Below are 23,252 nucleotides of genomic sequence, written 5' to 3'. Positions count from 1 at the left end.
CTAGAATTAAATTTTACCGAGAAACACAAAACATTAATAAATGGAGACATATACCATATCCCTGGATGGGAAGTCTCAATATTATAAAAATATATACATTTCTAAGGTTGGAACTATAAGATTAATGGATACTTTTGGAAACTGAAGAAAGTAGTTTTGAATGTCTCTAGAAGAAAAAAAAATGAATGAACATATTCAATCGTAGGAAGGAAGACAATAAACTGTCAGAAATTAAAGTGTATTTTTAACCATCTTTGGGAGTTGGGGAAATACAATTACATGCTATGGCAGTGTGAGCGTTTTATTTACAAAGTTATCAAGGATTTTCAGAACTAGTGTTTATCCAAAGTTATTCTATCTTAAATTTCAAATGCCTTGATTTAACCTCTGGTTGATTTATGGGAATGTGAACAGACCCAGAATTTGTTTATGCTATGCACATTCTGTACACTGAGTTACACCTCGAACTCTTTAGCCATTATTTTTAAGTGAATAGGTGTTTTTGTTTTGTTTTGTTTTGTTTGATACAGAGTCTATGTTGCCCAGGCTGGGCTCAAACTTGTGATCCTCCCATCTCCACCTCCGGAATAGTTAGGTTTGTAGGTGTGTATCACTGTGACTGGTTTAAAATGTATTTTTACAATCTACATGTAATTCTTATATAGTGCAATCATGAACAGAAGTAGGCATATTAATAAAATAAGAAATTTCCCCAAAGTCCTATAATATAGTAACTAAACATAGAGAATGTAGATTAATTAATAAACAGTATTGGAACAAGTGACTAACTTGTCAAAATTACTAGTTTCCTTATTTCAAAATACTACATGAAAATAAATCCATACCTAGTAAATACTTTAATTTACAAATTAAACCATAAAATGTAGATAAACTAGGTAATCATTTCATCTTAAGGTAAGAAAACCATCTTAAGCACACATGCAATTATAGAATCTATAAAAGAGATGCATGATTATATAAACAGTTTTAAATCTGCAAGTTAAAAATCACATGAAACAAAATTTAAAATTAAGCTTCCAAATAAAATTGTTCATGGGATCTTCTAAAGGTTAACATCATTAATAATTGTAACAATAAATATGTAAGCAAGGCTGTGGACTAATTTATGAAAGAATAGATATGAACAGTAGATTAACAAAAGTTTAAACCACTAGCAAGGAAATAAAACCCAAAACATTGAAATCTTATTTTTCAATTTATAAAACTGAAAAATTGGTAGAGGTTTCAAAGCTGTGGTAAGCTCAATTGCCATTCTTTATTCGAATGCCTTTATTTAGTATGCCTTTATTTAGTACATCATCTCCAGGAACCCATTTTAACTATATAAAAATAAGGGGAAAGATGCATACAAGAAGTATTCTTTATAGATTTGTTTTTATATAAAAAAGACATATAAAGTAAAAATAATTTATTAGTAGATTTGGTCTTAAATTCTTGAATATAGTAGCAAAAAATCTTGGAATTGTGAGTAGGAGACAGGAACTTAAAACATACTTTTTTCATTTTGAATGTATAATATTGTATTTAACTAATTCCTATTTTTTAAACTTTTATTCATATATGACAGAAGAATGCATTAAAATTCTTATTACATATATAGAGCACAGTTTTTCATATCTTTGGTTGTATACATAGTATATTCACACCAATTCGTGTCTTCATACATGTACTTTGGATAATAATGATCATCACGTTCAACCATCATTAATTACTCCATGCCCCACTCCTTCCCTTCCAACCCCTCTGCCCTATCTAGAGTTCCTCTCATCTTCCCATGCTCCCTCTCCCTACCCCACTATGAATCAGCCTCCTTATATCAGAGAAAACATTCAGCATTTGGTTTGGGGAGATTGGCTAACTTCACTTAACATTATCTTCTCTAACTCCATCCATTTACCTGCAAATGCCATGATTTTATTCTCTTTGATTGCTGGGTAATATTCTATTGTGTATATATGCCACATTTTTTTATCCATTCATCTGTTGAAGGGCATATAGGGTGGTTCCACAGTTTAGCTATTGTGAATTGTGATGCTATAAACATTGATGTGGCTGTGTCCCTGTAGTATGCTGTTTTTACGTCCTTTGTATATAGACCAAGGGGAGGGATAGCTGGGTCAAACAGTGGTTCTATTCCCAATTTTCCAATTTTGGAATGTACTGAAATCTCCATACTGCTTTCCATATTGGCTGCACCAATTTTCAGTTCCACCATCAGTGTATGTATGAGTGTATCTTTTTCCCCACATCCACAGCACTTATTGTGGTAAAACATTTATACTTTCTAATCTTGCACTGGAGTCAATAGATAGTATTTATTGTTTGATTCATGATATTTCAAGAAAATAAAAATAGTGTATGATTACAAGGCTACAAATCAAAAATCTGGGTAAAGATTTTTTTAAGTATATTTAATGAAGGTAGAAGGAAGAAAGTAATGAAAGAAGAAACAAAAGTTAATCAGTTATAGGTGTCAAAAAAACAGAATTCAAAACCATTGCTTTGAAAAATCTAATTTTAAAAAGTAATTTTCAACATAAAATACAAAAAAGAGACAGTTAATAGATGTTGCCCAAATTTGGTAGATCAAGAAGGTGATATGAAAGTGACCATCAGAAAGATCAACAAACCAAACTGGACAGAAGGGAGGTCACGAAGACTGTTACTTCTCATTTAAAAAATTTTACATCATTTAACTTTTATTTAGCCATGTTTATGCTTTAAGATACTAAAATTTCCTAGTGTAGATATACAGAATTGACTGTTAGAGGAGTTATTGAAGACTAGTGATTTAGGACATAAAAGCACAGCATGACTATAAATCTTATAAACCTTAGTTTAAATTGTGGCTCCACCAATTGCTAGAATTTGTTGGCTTTGGACAAACTATGAAAACTCTCTAAGCCTCAGTTTCTTCCTCTGAAATTATCAGTAACAATACATAGCATAGGAAATTATTGTGATCTTTGAAAGTGAGAACATCTAAAGCACTCGGCACAGAGAATTCTTGATATTGTATTTAATAGCTGTTTTAAAATTATAAAAACAATAAATATGCTCAAGTACATGTTACAGTCAATTTATTCCTTAAAAAGCTGCCTTATGTATGAGTATAGGTATGTGATATTTAGGTGGAAATTCCTTCAATGCAAATGGTTACAAAAGTTCTTCCAACAATTTTTTGAGGTTTTGAAATGTTTGTTTTGAATGCTGGCTTTTTAATTTTTTGTACCGGGAATTGAACTCAGGGGCACTCGACCACTGAGCCACATCCTCAGCCCTATTTTGTATTTTATTTAGAGACAGAATCTCACTGACTCACTGAGTTGCTTACTGCCTTGCTTTTGCTAAGGCTGCCTTTGAACTTGCAATTCTCCTGACTCAGCATCCCAAGCTGCTGGGATTACAGGCTCCCGCCACTGCACCCAGCCAAATGCCTGCTTTTGAGATGTCCTGATGTAAAGAAAGAACCAGCATTAGTCTGCCTGCTTCTACTTTGCGCAGGTCATTTAATCTAATCTAAATCACACCATCTGGCAGGTAGACTTGCTAGAGTCTACTGGCCTAAAGGTTAGAGGTAATCAGATGTTAATTTTAAGAGCTTGTCATCTCTAGGAGCCATGACTATAGAAGAGAATAAAGTGGCCCATTGACCATGTAACAATTGTGGGATCCCACACATCAATCAAGACCTTGCCTAGGATGTTTGGCCCTGAGACTAAGGGAAGTGTTTTGATCTCTGAAATGGGGTTTGGTTTGTTTTTAAAACAAACAAAAAAAAAATTAATCATGTGCTTTCTGGGGCATAAAAAGTCTGCTTACTTCTGTCAGATGAGTTTATTTATCTAAAATCTCAGGGTTGCTTTTAGTCCATTCAATTCCCTATTAAATGATGTTCTCAGATGCCATGCAGCTGAGTTCTGTACACATAATTCTACTGTGAATGAATGGTCATACGTAAAAACACACTTCCTTTTAATTGGCATTCAGTCCTTTATGAAAGAGACCATCCTTTCATCATCCTCTAGGCTGATTTGTATTTTTCAAGTTATTGGAGAGTAAACTGGAAAGGATTCTGTTTAGCAATTTACTTGCAAAGGAGTTATTTTTCAGGATATTGCTACAAAAAGCTTTGAAAAATAAAGAGGATGTGGGAGACAGGATGAGAATTTGAATTTGAATTTGAATTACATCTCTACAAAGAAAACCCTTGATGAGTGCACTCACTCACCCATTCAGTAAATATTTGTTATGGGTAAAACTTACAGACAAAAAGGATTCCTGCTCGGCTGGCAGACAGCAGCAGGTCTGAAGCAGGCCTGCTGGAAACAAAACATCGGTGTTCATTTTCAAAAACAACAAAATAATGCAATAATCAAGAATTCAAACAAAATGACAAAGTTAATAAATACATTCAAGGGACATTTTCTGTCTTCTACAGTCTCAAATTTTCCCTTCCCATTCATATTGGCAGCATTGGCATATAAAGGGAAAATTAAAAGACTGCAAACAATTTAGTTTGTATTATTTAGTTGCTGTACTGCATTAAGTATGGGTACCAAATTTTTCATCTGGGCCTTCTTGCCAGGCTTAGGTTCCAAGAAACACCTCACACAGAGGATTAACTGGGAGTATCCTTTTTATGTTTGTTTGTTTGTTCTAAAGGCTACTAAGAATGCATTGCACTCAGAGTCTTCACAGTTCCAAAGGATCATCCTTCATCATATGACTTAAGTTAATGGCATGTTTTGGGTTTATCTATTTTTAAAAAGCAAAGCATTTCAAACTTTAAAACAACAGCATTTGAAGAAAAGAATATGCTATGTAAATTATTTCTGTGGTTTATATTGATCATTGATTTTCTTCAAGATGTTGAATTATGCACATGAAGATGGCTACCCAAGCAGACTGAATTAAGTAATGTAGAGACATTAAAAATAATAAAAACAGTTTATTTAGTTATCACATTATTGGGTCAGGTTGTTATAATGGGAAGACAACTTTAGATTTAGACCTGGATTTGATTCTGGCAGTGTATCTCCAAGGCTAAGCAGTTTATCTAATTTTGCTTAACCCAGTTGCATCAGCTATAAAATGGGGATTCTCATGCCAAAATGCTGTAAAGATTAAGTAATACAGTTCCTAGAATGGCTGGTATAATATCTAGTTAAGGATTCCAAGTTTGACTTTGAAAATCTCCTTGGGAAGTAAAGGTCCTCCTCCTATGCATCTGAGGCACCCTGTGCTCTTACTCAGATTTGAATACCCTTCAGTCTTACATTCTTAGCCCAACTTTCCCTTCCACCTGGTCTTCTCCAGATTGTGCAGGACTCACAGAACGTGGACAATATTGGATTGGTGAGCTGGCTGAACAGGGTGCCACGCTGGAGCAGGGTGGGTGTCTCTATCCTAAATTGTCTTTTTTTTTAAGAATGCTCTTCCAAGCTATATTGAAGAAAGAAAAATTATACAGAGTAGAGTTAAATATTAAAGATGGTGTTCTGATAAATCTACTAAGTCTTGTCGGAGGAGCACCAAAAAGCCAGGAAAGAGGCAAGGGGTGTGATGTATTTTCCAGTTGTGGAGAAATGGTTACCTGGCAGGCTATGCAGCTTCCTCCCAGGAATGACTAGGCTCTGTGATGGGAGACAGGTGATACCAAAAGGCCCCACAGCCAGCCTACTGTCACTCAATCCATTACTCTGTTTCTCTGTTATAATATCTAAGATTATCATAGATTTTTCAGAAATTCAATTTCCAAATGCATTTTAGGAACACATCATACACATAAGTAGAGAGTTGCCTGTAAACATTAAAACATGGACAATATTTACTTAATATTTTCAACCCATTGAATTCATAGGACACATATACATGTTAACATTAATTTTTATTAATTTATAAACACAGTTACTTATAGTGTCACACAAAAAAACACATGCAAATAATTAGTAGAAGAATGAATGATCCAAAATTCCAATCTCTCAAGATCACTTTGCCAAACACATTTCTGTATCCATTGTTGTATTTCAAAGGAAAGAGGAGCTTAAAAATGAATCTCCTTCTCCGTGTGGAGTCCATCCTAACATCATTGTTAAGAAAACACTTGAAGGAGCCTAAGTTATGACTTAACTTTCTAACAGTATTACCTGGCTTTTGAAAAGTAAGTAAGTTTAGAAATTATTTTACAGATAACAATCATACAGTAGAGACAATAGTTCTTTAGAAACATAGCTAACATATCAATGGGCATTAGGCAAGATAAAGCAGAATCCATAAATAATGCAAGGAGTCTGTGTATAAATTAAAAGATAGAAAGCTAGTTTTGTCATCTGCATCTTTTGTTCTGCTTAATGATATTGATTATGGGAATATTATCTAGTGCCTAGGATCAAAAGCAAAGTAGAATTTTTTTTCTTTTTGCATGAAGAAAGAAATTACACATTCAAAACCCTTTTGATTAAACTTTTATTTGTTTGCTGAATTTCCACACATTAGAGAACACACCTTTGAGTTGTCACTTTTCTAGAGTCGTGTTTCCTTGCCGGGCCAGTAGTTGGGCTGTAGCAAATGATCACTTGGAGAACAATTTTCCTTCCTAAATCTTGGAGACACCATTGTTTTTTCTCTCTTGGTTATGAAGCTTCTATGTTTTGAAACATAATTTTTCTTTAAAACAAACAGTACTGCAATACTTAGGAAAATGGATACTATGCCCAGTATCATAGTTAGTCCCAGATATATGTGTCTGGAAGAGGAGAGAATTTCAGTCAGAATTATCGCAACTACCTAACTTGAAATAAAATGTACAAGGAAGGTAATGACATCATCTTGATGGTTTTCTTTAAGAATGCAGCTTTAGAGTAGAATGGTGGCTATAAAATGCCTTTCTATGAACACTGGTAGCCAGCCAATCAAAGACAACGTGCTAATATGAAGAAATTTCTCAGCAGTACTATCATTTTTAGTTACTACAAACCATGTAATCAGCTCTATGCTCTCTGAAAATGAGTCCCTTAGACCAGATAACCACATCCTTGTTTGCCCAGAGCAGCCCCAGTATATGTTAGCATTGTTTCATTGTAATATTATTTTTGCAATTTTTTTTCTTTTTTTACCCTGCGGTGCTGGGGATTGAATCCAGGGCCTAGAGCATACCAGATATATGCAATGACACTAAGCTATAGCCCCAGCCACAAGTGTAATTTTAATAATGACTCCTTTCACTCTCAACAGTGTCCAATTTGCATGAGAAACTGTGTGGTTACCCCATCCTCAGATCTTTCCCAAATTCATTTCTATGAAACAAGTGCATGAAACAATGCGAAGGGGAATTGGATCCCTCAATAAAGCTGAATGACTTAAGAATGAACCAGAGGTTTAAATCAATTTCTTCCATGAGAGGTCTGAGGTTCCATACTCTGACAGAAAATATGAAGGTAGGGAAAGGCAGGGTAAATGTTGCATTACGGTCACCTTTTAAATGTACGTTCAGTCTCTGGATTATATTGTCTCCACACTAAAGTGAATACAGCCTTAGCAAATGAGCAAAGCCCAAATTATACTCACAGATCAGGTCCCTTTCAAAGACTAAAATAAATTTCACACATAACATCAAAGCCTATTAAATCAAACATGGTTATTTGAGATGGTCTGCCCAATTCACATCCGACTTAGATGGTTCAGCACCAAGTTTATTTCTCTAAGAAATGCTCAGTTTGTAAGTCTTTTAGAAAATCCTCTTGCTTTTAAGCTATTGAAGCATTGCTTTAAGCAACAAGAGGACTAAATGTTTGATGAACTGAACTGAATGATACTATAGTGAAAATAACAAGCCCTCCACCCCATACACACTCACCCACACAGCGGAAACCTTTTACTTTTATGCATTTCAAGTACTGAAATAATTGAACATCAGTTTGGCAATGAGAGCAGGAGAGATTCAGAGCCAAATTCAACTCTTGCCCAAGGGGATTATAACTGACGTAAATGGTACAGTTTGGCTCAGTATGAAAAAGAATAGAATTAAATCCAAAATGTGACCCAAATTTAAATGCTTCTGAGTTTCAGGGAGTTACTTACCCATTTGTGTGTATGAACTTCTAAAATGCTACTATATTCTGGAATTTTTAACATATTTTTTAAATGATTATTCATTTAAAGTGGAAATCTATGTAAGGAATGGGGAAAATGAAATACCTAGCATAGAACCAAATAATAAAATTATTTATAAAACAGACTTTTTTGGTTAGACTGTTCTTCACTTTGCAAGCAGTGAAACTACATGAGGACTTATTAGTGGCAGTCACTTTGGTGTTGTAGAAGCAACATCCCAATTGGAACATATGGTACCTGAAAGCATTTGAATCGTATAATCTGCAGGATCCTCTACTTCCACATCTTTTAAATCCCCACTTAAGGCATGAAGTGTCGATCAAAACTCCAAAATATACTGGAGCTGGAATTCCTGCTGTGAGGAAGACAAATAATGACTCCTAAAAACACATGCATACGTTTGGTTATAAGTGTTATCTGAAACCATTGACTTTTAGTACAATAATTAATGTGTGGGAGATGAAAGGCTATCGGTTATATGCTGAAGTCTACAAACTTCTTTCTCTATCTCTGTCTTTTCTCATAAACTCCAAACTCATGCAATAGCTGCCATTTGTTTACCTCCAGAAGACTGTCTTCCATTACGTCAAACTCAATGCAGGACAGCTTCTTTCTCCAAAGAACTGTCTCTTTTTTTTAGTAGCCACCCTGGCAACTAAAACTAAAGTTACAAGTTTGGAAGTCACCTTTTATTCCACCATCTCCTTTCTCTGTTCATCACGACATTAATCCATACTAAATCATGCCAATGTCACCTCCTAGATACAACACGTTCTCTTGTCTCTATTCTTTCTGACATGACTTATACCCTTATGTAAAGCAATAGAGGATTGATGATTCTGCCTCTTTTTTAACCTTCTGCAATCCATTAACCACAAAGATGTTGGGTCATTCAATTAGGCAGATAATTGCTTAAGACAAGCATTGCCAACTGGACACTGGGTCTCATGTATATTTCTAGCCTCATTTGGGCAATATTCACTATCTTATATTTCAAACTTGAATTTTACTGAATTTCTTTCCCTGCTTCCCACTTGCTTGAATGCCTTTTATAATTTTCTTTATCTGAAACACTTTCCACTTTATCCTTTCTCCTTCTTAATGCACTCACCCTTTGGATTTCACTTTAAATGTTTTCCCCCAGGAAAGGCTATTCTGATGACCTAAATGGTATTAAATCATTTTGTTCTACATCACACAGCACTTGTACTCCTTTCAAAACCTTTAATTCTCCTGTAATGGCTTGTTTAATTGCCTTTCCTGGTACAATGAAAGCTATACGGGAGCAGGAAACATGTCTTTCTTACACATGCTATAAATTCAAATAGATTCTCAATCAGTTTATTGAGAACTTAACTCATCTTTCTAGAGAAAAGACAATCTCTCACATACAAATTTTAACAAAAGTATTAGGAGATAATTACAATTTAGTTTTTTCATGTTTTGAACTGGTAGTCCATAAATTTCTGTTATTTAATCTGCATAAGTTTGTGTTTTTAATAAGTAGCTAATATTTAAGTGTCAGGAGATTTCATGTGAAATTGTAGATTTCTAAATTCTCTTAAAAACTGCATTATCCGGCAGCTCATGGTAACAGCTGGCTGCAGTTGAATAGCAGCTGTTTCCACCCTAACTCTCCACCCGTCATGTCCATGTGGACTTCATTCTCCACATCCAAATCTGCTCTCTTGCTGCCGTCTTTACTTATTTCCATCAACTGCCTAGACATTTTTGGCATTGGAGTTTTTAATCTCTTTTATATGTTTCTTCTGTTATAAATTACTTTGTGTAATTATACAGAATAGTATACTATCACTAAAACTTTTTAAGTCACATAAGCACATTAATGACAATTCCAAAAGAGATTATCAATTTGTTCTTTGATAACATGTAGGAAATATTTTTAAATATTTTTGATTGGAAAGTCTGCCTATGTTTTACAAATACTCATGTAATAATTGATTCAATTCAGTATCATCAAAAGTTGCTTAAATTTTAGGTGAAAGATTTTGGGGTAACAGAATATTCACATAATCTCAAGATGTCATACAATTTATTAATTACAAAAGATTTACAATGGACAAAATTGGTGGACACTACACTCATCAAGAGGACAACCTAAATGCCAAGTGATAATATAAATTGAAATCATGTGCTTCCCACTGGGATGTACCAAGCAGCATATAATAGCACCTGCATAGCGTTCTCACCAAATATATTTGATCTATTTTTTATCAAAAGCAAAAAGATAGATATTCATCATATTTGGCCACCATCCAAGATGATGCACCTCTGGTCATCTTCTGTCATCATCCTTTCATTTCCATACTGCTCTGTGCTAACTCCTCCCCACAAATCCCCACTGCCAGCAGCTCCTTCCCAGAATCCCCTTTAGGAAATTCTCATTCAGAAACAAATTCCCTTCCAAGGAAACTCTCCCACTTTCTCTCTTAAATGAAAACATCCTTTTCCCTCAAGATACCACTTACCCTGTGTCTCCCTTTGGTGGGGAATGTTCTTTATGTATTTTCTACATATCACAGGACCATATCTGAAGTGGGGTTTGACACGCTACTACGTTGTCACTACCTCCAAGCTCTAACTCTTTCAACATTGCTTCTTTGAGGTTCATGCCAAACAGCTTTTCTTTATTGAAGCCATTTACTTGCCACTGAATATATTGCTACCTGTCTCACAGTATTCCTCTGTACTCAATTGTCCATCAGTCTGGATGACTTCTGTATTTTTATCAATAAGAATACATCTTGAGTTTTTTTTTTCAAGATGGCAGAATAAAGGAGGTCACCTTCCTGGCTACTCTGTAGAGTGAAGCCAAGAAAGCAGACAGGCAGCTACTCAGCAAGGGGGGTGAAAAAAAAGTGTGTGGGGGGGTAAGTTTTACTGAAATGTAAAACTGGACACTCAAAGCAAATAGAGGACACAGGAGGTTGGATATAATAAAATAAGGAGGAAATCTCCAGCAGCACAGCCACTGCCATGGCTGGGCTGGAAGCACCAGCCAGAGCAATCCCTCCATGAGCATAGTGGAGGGATAAGGGAATTAAAGAAACCCACAGTTTTGGGAGACCCAAGACATATCCAGGTACAGGGCGTTTAGAGATCAAGGACATTGCCTGGCAAACCTGAAAGATGCATTGCACAATATCTATGTACAGAGAAAGATGCCTCCATCTCTCCAGGTGGTGTGCAGAGGACAAAGGAAGGAAATATTTTGCAGATGCTGCACAGGGGCTGGCAACTGAGGGGGACGATTTCTGGCAAACCCAAGTTTGACCTGAAATACAGGCCCAGTAAATACACACTGAGTGACATACAGTGTGCTTAAGTGACCAGGAGAAAAATCATATGGGGAAAGAGGCTTTCACAGAGGACAACTGGTCATGGAAACCCACCTGGCTCTACCCCTTCTCCTCCAATCTGACCACTTGCAGGATCACCTGGGAGAGGCATGCCTGGCCAGGAATTTGGAAGAGCAGGGGCTGGAGAGATTGAGTTTGGAGATGGAACCCCGAGATCAGGAAACATGGGGCCGCAGGTGACTGGAAACTAAGAATTGGCTCCTCCACCACATGAGTGGAACCCAGGTGAGTCTTTCAGGGTGGACTGGCAATTACTGGGCCCTGGAGGTGCACTGATTTAGAATCTCCAGAACATTTTGAACTCCAATGGAAAGAATTCTTTAACTTTCATCAAGATCTTTTTTTTTCTTTTTTCTCTGTTTAATTATAACCTTAATGCTACATGTACATTTAAACATATTCATATTTGTTTTTTTCCTCATTTCTGACATTTTTAAAGCCAGTTATTTTTCATGGATTAGTTTTTTTGTAAACTAGGATGCTTGATTAGACCGCTTCGAATGCGTGCGGCCCGGGTTCGATCCTCAGCACCACATGCCAACAAAGATGTTGTGTCCGCCGAGAACTAAAAAATAAATATTAAAAATTCTCTCTCTCCTCTCTCTCACTCTCTCTAAAAAAAAAAAAAATAGAATATTTTAGTTTTGTATTCTCTTACTTTATTTTTAATGTTTTTATTTTTTACTCTATATATGTATATGTTTCCCTTACTGTTTCCCTTGATCCTCTCTTTTCTTCTGCTAACAGCCAATCTCTATTGTTCTCTCTTTTACTCTTCCTTTAATTTTTTTACCACTTCTCTCCTGCTCCCTCATAATCATCATACCCTATATCACTTCTTCTTTCTCCCCATCCACTATTTGAAATTATAAACTCTTTTGAAAACTTGCTGTTTTTACAATAGGCAATAACTGATCATATTATTTATGTTTATTGTGATAATTAACATTGTAGGCATCATAGTAGGAACTATTTGGCTTAATGCTGTATATTGTTTGCATTGGTGGTGGTTATTATTTTTCTCCTCCTAAATAGTGAAGTACTAGAAACATTCAGGGAAACTATTAGTCCACAGGGTAGAAACACTATTGCCTCAGATACATACTACTAGATGGGTACACACATAAATAATATAAAAAACAAGGAAACAAATTTGCCCAAACAAACCAATATATTCCAATAACAGAATCTATCAACACCACATTGGAAGTGGAAGATATGTCAAAATACAAGAAGTGAAAGATCACTTCAATAAAGAGGCAGAGATTCTGGGGGGCGGGGGGAACTAAGCAGAAATTCTTGAAATGAAGGAAACAATAAACCAACTTAAAAATTCAATAAAAAGCATCACCAACAGACTAATCCACTGGAAGACAGAACCTCAGGCAATGAACACAAAATATACAATCCTGAAGATAGATTTGACCACAGAGAGAAGATGTTAAGAAACCATGAACAGAACTTCCAAGAACTATGGGATAACATGTAAAGACCAAATTTAAGATTTAGTGGGACAGAGGAAGGCATGGAGATACAAACCAAAGGAATGCACAATTTTTTTCAATGAAATAATATCAGAAAAAATTCTCAAACCTAAAGAATGAAATGGAAAATCAAATAAAGAGGCTTATAGGACCCCAAATGAACAAAATTACAACAGACCCACAGCAAGGCACATTATAATGAAAATGCCTAACATACAGAATAATGAGAATTTTAAAGACTGTGATAGGAAAAATATCAGATTATGTATAGGGGGAAACCAATTCAGATCTCAGCTGATTTCTTAACCCAGACCCTCAAAGCTAGGAGGTCCTGGAATAACATATACCATGCTCTGAAAGAAAATGGATGCCAACCAAGAATCCTATACCGGCAAAATTAAGCTTCAGATTTGAAGATGAAATAAAAATCTTACATGATAGACAAAAATTAGAAAAATTCATAACTGGAAAGCCTAAACTATAGAACATTCGCAACAAAATATTCCATGAAGATGAAATTAAAAAAAGTGAAAACTAGCAAAAGGGAGGAATTACACTAAAGAAATAGTCAAAGGAGAAACTAATTCAAATTAAAAACTAGAAATAAACCCAAATAACTGGGAATATAAATCATATCTCAATAATAACCTTGAATATTAATGGCCTAACTCATCAATCAACAGACACAGACTGGCAGACTGGATTAAAAAACAGGACCCAACAATATGCTGTCTCCAAAAGACTCACCTCATAGGCAAAGACATCCACAGACTGAAGGTGAAAGGATGGGGAAAAACATATCACTCATGTGGATTGCAAAATCAAGAAGGGGTTTATATCCTCAGATAAAGTGGACTTTAAGCCAGAGTTAATCAGAAGAGACAAAGAAGTACATTTCATACTCTTAAGGTAATTATACTTCGACAAGACACAACAATCATAAATAGTTATGCCCCAAACAATGGAGCATCTACATATATCAAACAAAACCTTCTCAATTTCAAGAATCAAATAGACCACAATACAATAATACTGGGTGACTTTAACATGCCTCTGTCACCACTAGATAGATCCTCCAAACAAAAACTAAATAAAGAAGTTATAGGAATAAAAAATGCAATTGATACTTTAGACTTATCAAACATATATAGAATATTTCATCCATCAATGACTGAATACACGTTCTTCTCAGCAACACACAGATCCATCTCTAATATAGACCATGTTATATAAGCTATCACGTATGTTGGTATACAATTGTACTATTACCTTAATATTACCTTTTAATGTCTGTAGGGTTATTTTGATAGGTCTGTTTCCATGGATATTAATTTTTGTGTTCTTGCTTTTTTCTTGATTAGACTTATTCAATTTTTTATCAAATTTTAGCTGTATTATTTCTTCTCTATTTCATATATTTCTTCTCCCTTATTTTTTCCTTTTTACTACATAATTTGAACATAATTTGTTATTCTAGCTTCTTTCTGATACAAGGACTTTAAGTTATAAATGTTCATATGAGTACTGTTTCATCCAAGAGATCTTGATATTTTAAGCCTTTAATGTCACTTAGTTCAAAGCACTTATTTACTTTTCTTGTGCTTTCTTCCTTGACCTGTGAGATATTTATAAGTGTGCCATTTAATTTTGAAATAGTTGACATGTGAGGGTGGGACTCTATATATCTTAAGGTGATTGATTTCTAGTGTGATAAATCATGCAGGAATCACAGTCTGTATGATTTCAAAATTTTTAAAAAAGCAATGGAAATTCTTTTAATATTGATCATGTTGGTTACATACATGTCAAACTGATCAAACTGCATACTTTAAATATGTGCATTTTATTGTACTTCAATTTTACCTAAATAAAGCTATGGGGGAAAAAAGCAAACTGATAATTGCAAATGATGGAATATTCTACAAAAAAAACTGGCTTTGCCTCTTTTTAAAAAATGAAGGATTTTTAGAGACAAAAAAGGTAACTAAATACAAGATATGGCCCTTGATAAACTCTCAATCAAAAGCAGGAAAGTATTATAGATGTTATTGTTACAGCAAAAGAAATTTGAATGTGAAATATATCATAGACAAAGTATCATATCAATGTTGGGTTTCTTAGGTGCCAGAAGGGTACCAGGGGTATATAAGACCATGTTTGCTCTCATAGGAGAATACAGACTGAGGTCTTCAGCAGTGATGTGTCAGAATGTCCACTACATATTTACAAATGATTCAGCAAAATATATATATGATGAAAGAAAGAGAGTTTAGTGTCTTTTTGACACATATGATGAATCCAAATGAAGGCTATATAGGCATTCATTATAATTTTTTTGAAATCTTCTTTAGAAGAGTTTTTCACAATAAATAATTGGATAAAAAAAGATAGAAGGAAGTAAAACCTACAGATTAAAAGAGATTTAAGAGATATATGAGCTAAGTTCAATGTGTGAACTTTGTTGATTCAAATAGGCATGTATAAGGAAACACATAATTTTAAAAAGCTGAACATTAAGTGTATATTAACTGATACAAAAAAAAGTTATTCTAAGCTATGATAATCATTAGACCAAAGGAAACCATGGTGTTTATAATTAGAAGTACATACTGAAATTTTTATGGAAGAAATGAAGTTAGGTGAGACTTCTATCCCTCCTCACCTTTGGTATCAAGGATTGAACCTAGAGGTGCTTAACCACTGAGCCACATCCCCACCCCTCGGTTTCATTGAGTTGTTTAGGCCTCACTAATTTGCTGCATCTGGCTTTTAATTTGTGATCCTCCTGCCTCAGCCTCCTGAGCTGCTGGAATTACAGGCACATACTACCACGCCAGACTTAGCCATTTTTCTATTTGTTTGTTTGGTGGTCTTTTTCTTAAAATTTAAATCTCTTTATAATGGAGATATTATATATTTGTTATATAAATTACAAAACTTTCACAGATTATCATTTGTTTCTTGACTCTGTTTACTTTTTGGCATTTTCAAATATTATTATTATCACGTCAATTTTATAAATCATTTCCTTTAGTTAGAATTGTTTTTACTTTGTAGGTTACATCTATAATCCTAAAGACAGATAAGTTCCAGCCAGGGATATAACTCAGGCTCAACATCTGATCTCTTCTAGAGAATCTCTGTTTTTATATTGTAGAACTGCAGGGAGCCATGAAGGCACTACCTTAATTTGTTTCTTTCCCAGTTTCACTAGGATTATATGGTATCTTCATACACAACCATTTGATATCAAGATCTATGTAAACCAAATTTCAATTTTTAAAAAGCTTCAGGTTTTTCTTCCTATATAGTTCTCTTTTGTCAGATTTCAGAGGAATGTTTACAATTATTTTATTTTCTTCTTTAGACTATGAACTCTTTAAGGACAGAAATCTTATCAATTTCATTCACTGTTTTATTTGGGTTTTAACCAATGCATATTAAAAATTTGCATAGTCAGAAAAACATTCAATTATATTTTAAAGAATTGTCTACTTAAATCCCCTTGTTTTCTTTAAATGATCTTGCTAAATAATGTCATATCTTAGGGATGAGCATTGAGAGCAGTTCAAAAGGATTCTTTCCATTTTTATAATTGAAAAAATATTTTTAATCTTCAGCCTTTCTTGTTGAGTAATATTTGGCTTTCTCTCTGAGGGCTCTGTCATAAGGGCAATGGATTTTGTAACGACAGAAAAGTGTTGGAAGAGTGTTAAACAAAAACTGTGATTCCTTTCACAAAATCTCTATTTTATCTCTAGGATAGCACAGAACCCAGTAAATAATTCTGGGACACAGAAAGAAAGGGGTCAAAGAAATGAAGGAAAGAATAAACAAAGAAAGGAAGAAAAGAAAAAGAATATAGCCTTAGCCACTTGTATTATTTAGCTATGCATGGTAATTCTCTAAAAATATTCAGAAAAGTCTTCAAAATATACTTATGATGGGAACCCTAAATTAGATCATAGATTATACTTACCAAGAACTCTTATTGCTAAGGTGTAAATACCCAGGGCAAAAGACTTAAGTTGTGGCTTGATGCACCTGAAATCAACAAAAGCACTCTTACAAATGAATAAATAAGACCCAGGAAAACAAGTAGAAATGTTAATGACAATCACTTTAACACACGCAAAATCATGTTCGAGTTCAAGCAGCATTTGTAGAGAACCTACTAGGTGCCCACATGGAGAGGATGAAATGTGCAAAAGCTGTGTTCCGTCATATGCACTGCTTCAGTGAGTTTAGTTACTATTTCTAGAAGGTAAATTACCCCTAGATGACATACTCAAATGGTATTGGATAAAGTACAATCGTAAGCTTAATTAGCAACACAGCAAAGCTCAGAAAAAAGAAATTTTCCCTAAGAAATTGCAAGAATTTGAAGCAATAATAAAAGATCAATAAGATGTCACTAGGTTTTGTGACTTTTGATCTAAGAGCACAGAGCCAAATTGATCAAATTTGATAAGTCGCTACGTCATGCTAAACATTTTTGCTAAATAATGGGGATCTGAACTTATCAGAAAAGTACAAAAATACATAAAACAACAAGAACATCATTAATATGACGTTATGACTTTATTAGACCTGTGGATTTTAATAGTAGTAATCATAATGATGTGTAACCACCATGTCGCTAAATACTTCCGATAAATCACAGCACTTAGTTTTTGCTTTAAAAGAGGCAAACATCATGATTGTTCTCCTTCAGTCCAAAAGAGTCCTTCTAACATTGCCATTCACCATGGTTCATTCAAATGACTCCTTTCTACAGGAAGCAATCTGATTTTCACTTGGCCCAGGTAACGACCTGGCACAGTATTAGGTGTTAAAGAAGTAGCCACACTGGTATGAAAATGGAAAGGCAAAGCTTGTACATTTCTCAAACTCACACTCCCAATTTTCAACACAGATATCTCTTAAACCATTGAGAACTGCAAATTTGTAGATGGTAAGCTCTATTTCCTATTTTTCTTTCTTAATTGATTTCCATAATAAAAACTGAGAAATTAAAAACTGCATGCAATACTTTTGAAAAGTTTCAGCCTAGAAAAACTTAGTATTCATCCTTGGATATGAGAATTAATTTGAAAACCACTCAAGTCATGTCACAAAAGATTGATTTCCAGTAAATTTGGACTTTTCAACTTATTATATATGTCCTTTTACATATCAATTTAAAACATGCAAAGGAATGCATCATTATAAAAATCAGGGTTTTATATGCAAAAATGTTTAGGTATTGACACGATATGCATAGATTGGGATTCTCAATGGATTCAAAGACATGAAATCACCCATGATAATTCCAATAAAATGCAAGAATATGCAGAAAATAATAACCTATAGATCAAAATAATAAACACAAACATTGTAGTATTAGGTGAACTTTAGAATTATCTTAAATTATATCTCCCATAACTTGGTAAAAGTGTATTTAATCTAAAACACAATTTATCTGTGCTAGTTAATACTATCATCAGAAACAACCTACAGTATTTACTGAATAACTACAATGACAAAGGCACTAACACTGCTCTAGACCAACAGTTTTCAAACATTTTTTACCAAAAAATTCTGTTCATCTACATTTTGTATACTAAAGTGGAAGCCACATAAAAGTGGAACAAGGGTGTGGGACAAATTCCCTGAAAAGGTTATGAGGTGTCATGATGATTCCACAGAAAAAGAATTTATGTCTTACATCAAATTGGTGAGGAGAGAATCAGTACTCACCTCAGAAGTAATATATATCCAGGTATGCCACCTAGGGATAAAGTATAGGAGGTGATGACAGAAATTACAAGGAAATACAGAAACATTCTGGGACATCCATTATCTTTTTGACATCTGCCCACCACGCCTGAAGAATTTCCTGATTTAAAGGTTGCCATTCCCACACAGGTACAGTTATAAAATATCTGCAATACAATACAGGAAAGTCCAATTATTGAGGAAATAATGAAATAAAATCAAAGATATTTATTTAAAAAGATTCTACGGTGTAGTATAAATTCATTATATAAAAATGGAAAAAATAGTCTTATTTTTTTTTACATGTTAAAGTATATTGCACAAGGGGAAATCCCTAGAGATATGATATTCCAATATCAAAGAGCAGATGGTTGGTCTAAAAAGTACAAATCTTGCAGAACAATCAAGAAAATTCTACTAGATCCAACCGCACCTGACCTCCTTTACTACCACTTCCATGTCTAAGTCACATTATTTCTTGCTCTGATTATTGCAGTGGTCTCTTTGTGGTCAACCTGTTTCTACTCTTATTTAGCTATAGTCTGTTTTCTGCATACTAACCAAAGTAAATCTTTTAAAAAGTGGCACTTGGGTTGCATCAATACTTCAACCTTTCAGTGGTTGCTCATTAATACATTTACCTGAAATCGCAAATCTTTATAGTTGTTTACACATTCTCCACCATGTCAATCAATGCCCTTCCTGCTCTCCTGTTTTGACCACACATATGGCCCTTGCCCCCTGACACCCCCCGCCCCCCAACATGGAAAGTTACCTATTGCCTCATGGCCTTGCTATTTCCTCTGTCAACATATCTCCTCTCCTAGAAAACTACGTGGATGGTACCCTCCTTTCAGGTTTCTGTTCAGATACTTAACTAGTGACCATTTCCACAACCACTCATTCAAAATAGCACCCCCCCCCATCACTCCATCTTCTCAGCCTAACTTATTTTTTTCACAATGCCTATCCGGATATCACCTACTTGTTTTTCAATTGTTAAACATTATTTCTCCATTAGAATACAATCTTGATACAGACAGACACTGCTTTGTTATCAAATAGACACCCAATTGACCCTTTGTTTCAGGTATTTTATAAAAATTTGTTGAATAAATGTGCATATTTGGGGGAATTTATGTTGGTCGTTAGGAAAAAAATCATGATACATAAAATTTCAACTGAAGTTTGACTGAAGAGAGACAACTTTTAAAATCCTTCAATAGTTTATTTCTGTAAAAATCATTTGTAAAATTTCATTTCATTGTATGTATATGTTCTTAAATATATATTTTTATATATATTTATAATTAGTTGTCATTTTTATCACAGAAGAGTTTGTGAATTGTGATTTTTGATAAAGAATTAAAATAAAGCTGACATTTCCTTTTCTAGGAAGAGTAGCAATACAGTTTTTGTTGTTGTTAAATTGAAAATGTTTGAGAAACTGGGTGTGGCACATGTCTGTAATCCCAGAGGCTCGAGGTGAGGCTGAGGCAGGATGGTGAGTTCAAAGCCAGCTTCAGCAATCAAGAGGCATTAAGCAACTCAGTGAGACCCTGTCTCTAAATAAAATATAAAATAGGGCTGGGGATGTGGCTCAGTGGGCAAATGTCCCTGAGTTCAATTCCCAGTACCCAAAAAAGGGTGGGGGAGGAAGAACATGTTTAAATTATGACTCCTAACCCTCATTAGATGTGTGATATTAGTTCCTTATTAGTGTCTCAATTCTCACATGAAGAAAATATATAAAATACCCAACTACTTGAAGACCACAAGATTTAAATGCAATTTTGTTTTTAAAGCACCTATCTTATTCTGTGGTGGCAATGGGTACTCAAGTTAAGATCTTTTATGCAGTTCTGGGCAAAAGAGTAGTAGCTGGAAGGAACAAATGGAAAGGAAATAGAAGAGAAGATGATGGTGAAAACTCAAATTTCAGACAGGTCAAAGTCTTATTCACTGTTGCTAGAGGCCAATCCTTTCTGGTTTGAATAAAATGCCAAAACAACAGAAAAATCATCTGAGAAAAGAATCCACAAACTTTATCTTCATGTGCATTTACCTAAGCATTTCTATTCAGCTGATAAGCATATACACGTGCTTCACCCTTCAGCCCTTTAATACTGCCAAAGAAAGGCAGATTTCATCAGTCACAAGTGGTTTGACGCAGTGAGTGTAAGGAAGAGCCCATGTTTGGGCAGGAATGTAAACGTGTTTACAAGGGTCACTTAAGATTTAAGAGCATAATATCCTTCACAATTGGTTTTCATTATGAACCAAATGCTTGTCCTGAATTCTCATATTGAAATATTAATGCCCAATGTGATGGTATTTAGATGGAAGGCCATTGGGTGGGAATTGGGTCATGAGGTCATAGCCCTCATAAGAGACATCTTGCCCGCCCTCTCTGTTAGCTGAGGCAGAGAGGGAAGGCTGAGGGAAGAAGGAGAAGATAACCAGGAAGCTAACTCTCTTAAGGCCCTTGATCTGCTGGCACCTTCATTTTGAACTTCCCAGGCTCTAGAACTATGAGAAATGTTTGTTGTTTCAGCCACCCAGTCTATGGTGTATGTGTTACAGCAGTCTGTACTAACTGAGACAGCTTCTTACTGAGATTTCCAGCTCATATCTCTCTTCTATAATGTAGAAACCCTCTATTCTATCCCACCTATCCTTTTCATTACCACACAGATTTCCTTATCTCAGAACTTTCCCCAACTATCAACCTTCTCAAATAATCAGCTCCTGGACTCGTGGGCCAACACCTCTTGACATAGACTGCCTACCACAGGCTTCTATTTGTCATGCCCCTAAAATCTCCAAGGACTATTGGTCTTTGGGTAAGGAAACTTGGTATAATCATAAGATGGGGACTTCATTATTCATGACTAATACTCCTTCTAAGCAAAATGAGAGAAATAGACTATCCTCTGTTTACTTTAGATCTACTAGGAATGGTGATGAATTTCCTATTTTCACATGAAAGAGAAAGGAAGGGTAAGAGCCAGGGTTCCTATCAGTGTGATCTGCTGCTGGGTCCCTGAAGGGAGGGTAGTTCTACAGGATAACAGGCTTATGATCTTATACTATGGGGGAGGAGGTTCTTACAACACTCTTTCCAGTCCTGTTGGAGGCTTGACAACCAGCAAGACAAGCTGATGCATATGTGATTCCATTTTCACCACACATAGGTTCCCATTTTGTCTCTGAACATTTGCATCTTGAGTTGCAATCTGAAAAGAGAGCTCGTTCATGATAAGAGACAGGTTTGGTTCTGAAAAGAAATGCAACAGCATAAATCATTACCTCTTAGCAGGCAGCACCCTACTATTTTCAAAAGTCAATGTTCTTGAGAGACATACATGGTAGTGCTAACAAAGGTGCCTTTTGGAAACACAGTTGTCATCAGAAATGCTAGTGTCTGATACTTAAATGAGTTGACTACTACCCAGCTTCCTCTTGAAAGTTATCTTGACAGCTTACAAATTCACACAATGCCCACTTAGCTCCAGTTTCCTGCCTCTGGGATCCTCTAATGGGTTTATATGCAAAGGTGCAGAAACACGACTATAAGGGAGGAAAGTAAACTTCTAGAACAATTTATGACCCAATTTCATTGCAATTCAGGTGCGTGTGGGTGGGGTTTTGTTTCTTTCATGATTTTCTGAATATCAATAGAATGAACAGTGCTAATGGTAAGATGTCAGGAAAAAAAAAAACAGCCAAACAGTTAGCATCCAGCACACTTTCAACTTTTGTAGGAGCTACCCATCTACTTATTGATGTCTTACCAACAGTGCATTTTAAGGTCACCTGTCCTTCCTCCTGTATATTCTCCACAGTATGGATCTCTTCCATGTCTTATATCATTCTTGCTTACTGATTGCACATGTTATATCAATAAATTACCTGATCATTTAGTCCTAAAATTTTATTTGAAACCTCCTAATTTTAGCTTTCAGAAGATGGAAGATGGCTATAAGTCCGAATAAAGCAATATTTTCCTTCAAGGTGCTGGCTCTTTTTTATGGTTATTCTGTATATTGATTGGTTTCTCTCTTTTCTTTCCCTTCATTTTGTTCTATTTTGTTCTCTCATATTCTCCCTTCATCTCTATCAGAATTCTCCCTCCCTCAATTTTCCTCATGCCAGATGGTCTAACACTTTAACTCTTACTCTTTTGCACTATTTGTAGCCCTCTGTTCTTCTCAAAGGACACTATAGCAATGATAACCACTTATATATACTCCCTATATTACACCCATTGGGTCTTTATAATTCACCTTTTCCTCTTCCATTTTGAATTTATTTATGTCTTTGCTCATGCCTACCCCTGTTTTTTTTTAAACAAAGATATTTGAGGGATTATATGAACAAATAACACACTGGAATGTATATTCAATGAGGGTAAGATCCATTTGTTTTATTCACTCCTTCATTTCTAGCATCAAGAATTCCTTGCACATGGTAGACTAAGAAATAAGAATTATAG

General features: G+C 35.0%; 1 protein-coding gene across 1 annotated transcript in view; it reads right to left on the bottom strand.

Moving 5' to 3' along the window:
* Window positions 1–6,546: 6,546 nt before the first annotated feature.
* The window catches only part of SLCO1C1 (solute carrier organic anion transporter family member 1C1), a gene marked incomplete at its 3' end in the record, with an annotated part of 51,388 nt that continues 34,682 nt past the window's right edge, over window positions 6,547–23,252 (bottom strand). The window contains exons 11-15 of the mRNA XM_081311906.1: window positions 21,869–22,034; window positions 18,740–18,924; window positions 16,980–17,044; window positions 8,374–8,491; window positions 6,547–6,769 (exon numbers count right to left, since the gene is read on the bottom strand). Of these exons, the coding sequence (XP_081168032.1) occupies window positions 6,547–6,769; window positions 8,374–8,491; window positions 16,980–17,044; window positions 18,740–18,924; window positions 21,869–22,034 (757 nt within the window). The remainder of the gene's footprint in view (window positions 6,770–8,373; window positions 8,492–16,979; window positions 17,045–18,739; window positions 18,925–21,868; window positions 22,035–23,252) is intronic.

The sequence above is a fragment of the Spermophilus citellus genome, assembly GCF_964194105.1.
Source record: "Spermophilus citellus genome assembly, chromosome: 10".
Classification (NCBI taxonomy): domain Eukaryota; kingdom Metazoa; phylum Chordata; class Mammalia; order Rodentia; family Sciuridae; genus Spermophilus; species Spermophilus citellus.
This window is presented reverse-complemented; position numbering and strand designations above follow the sequence as displayed.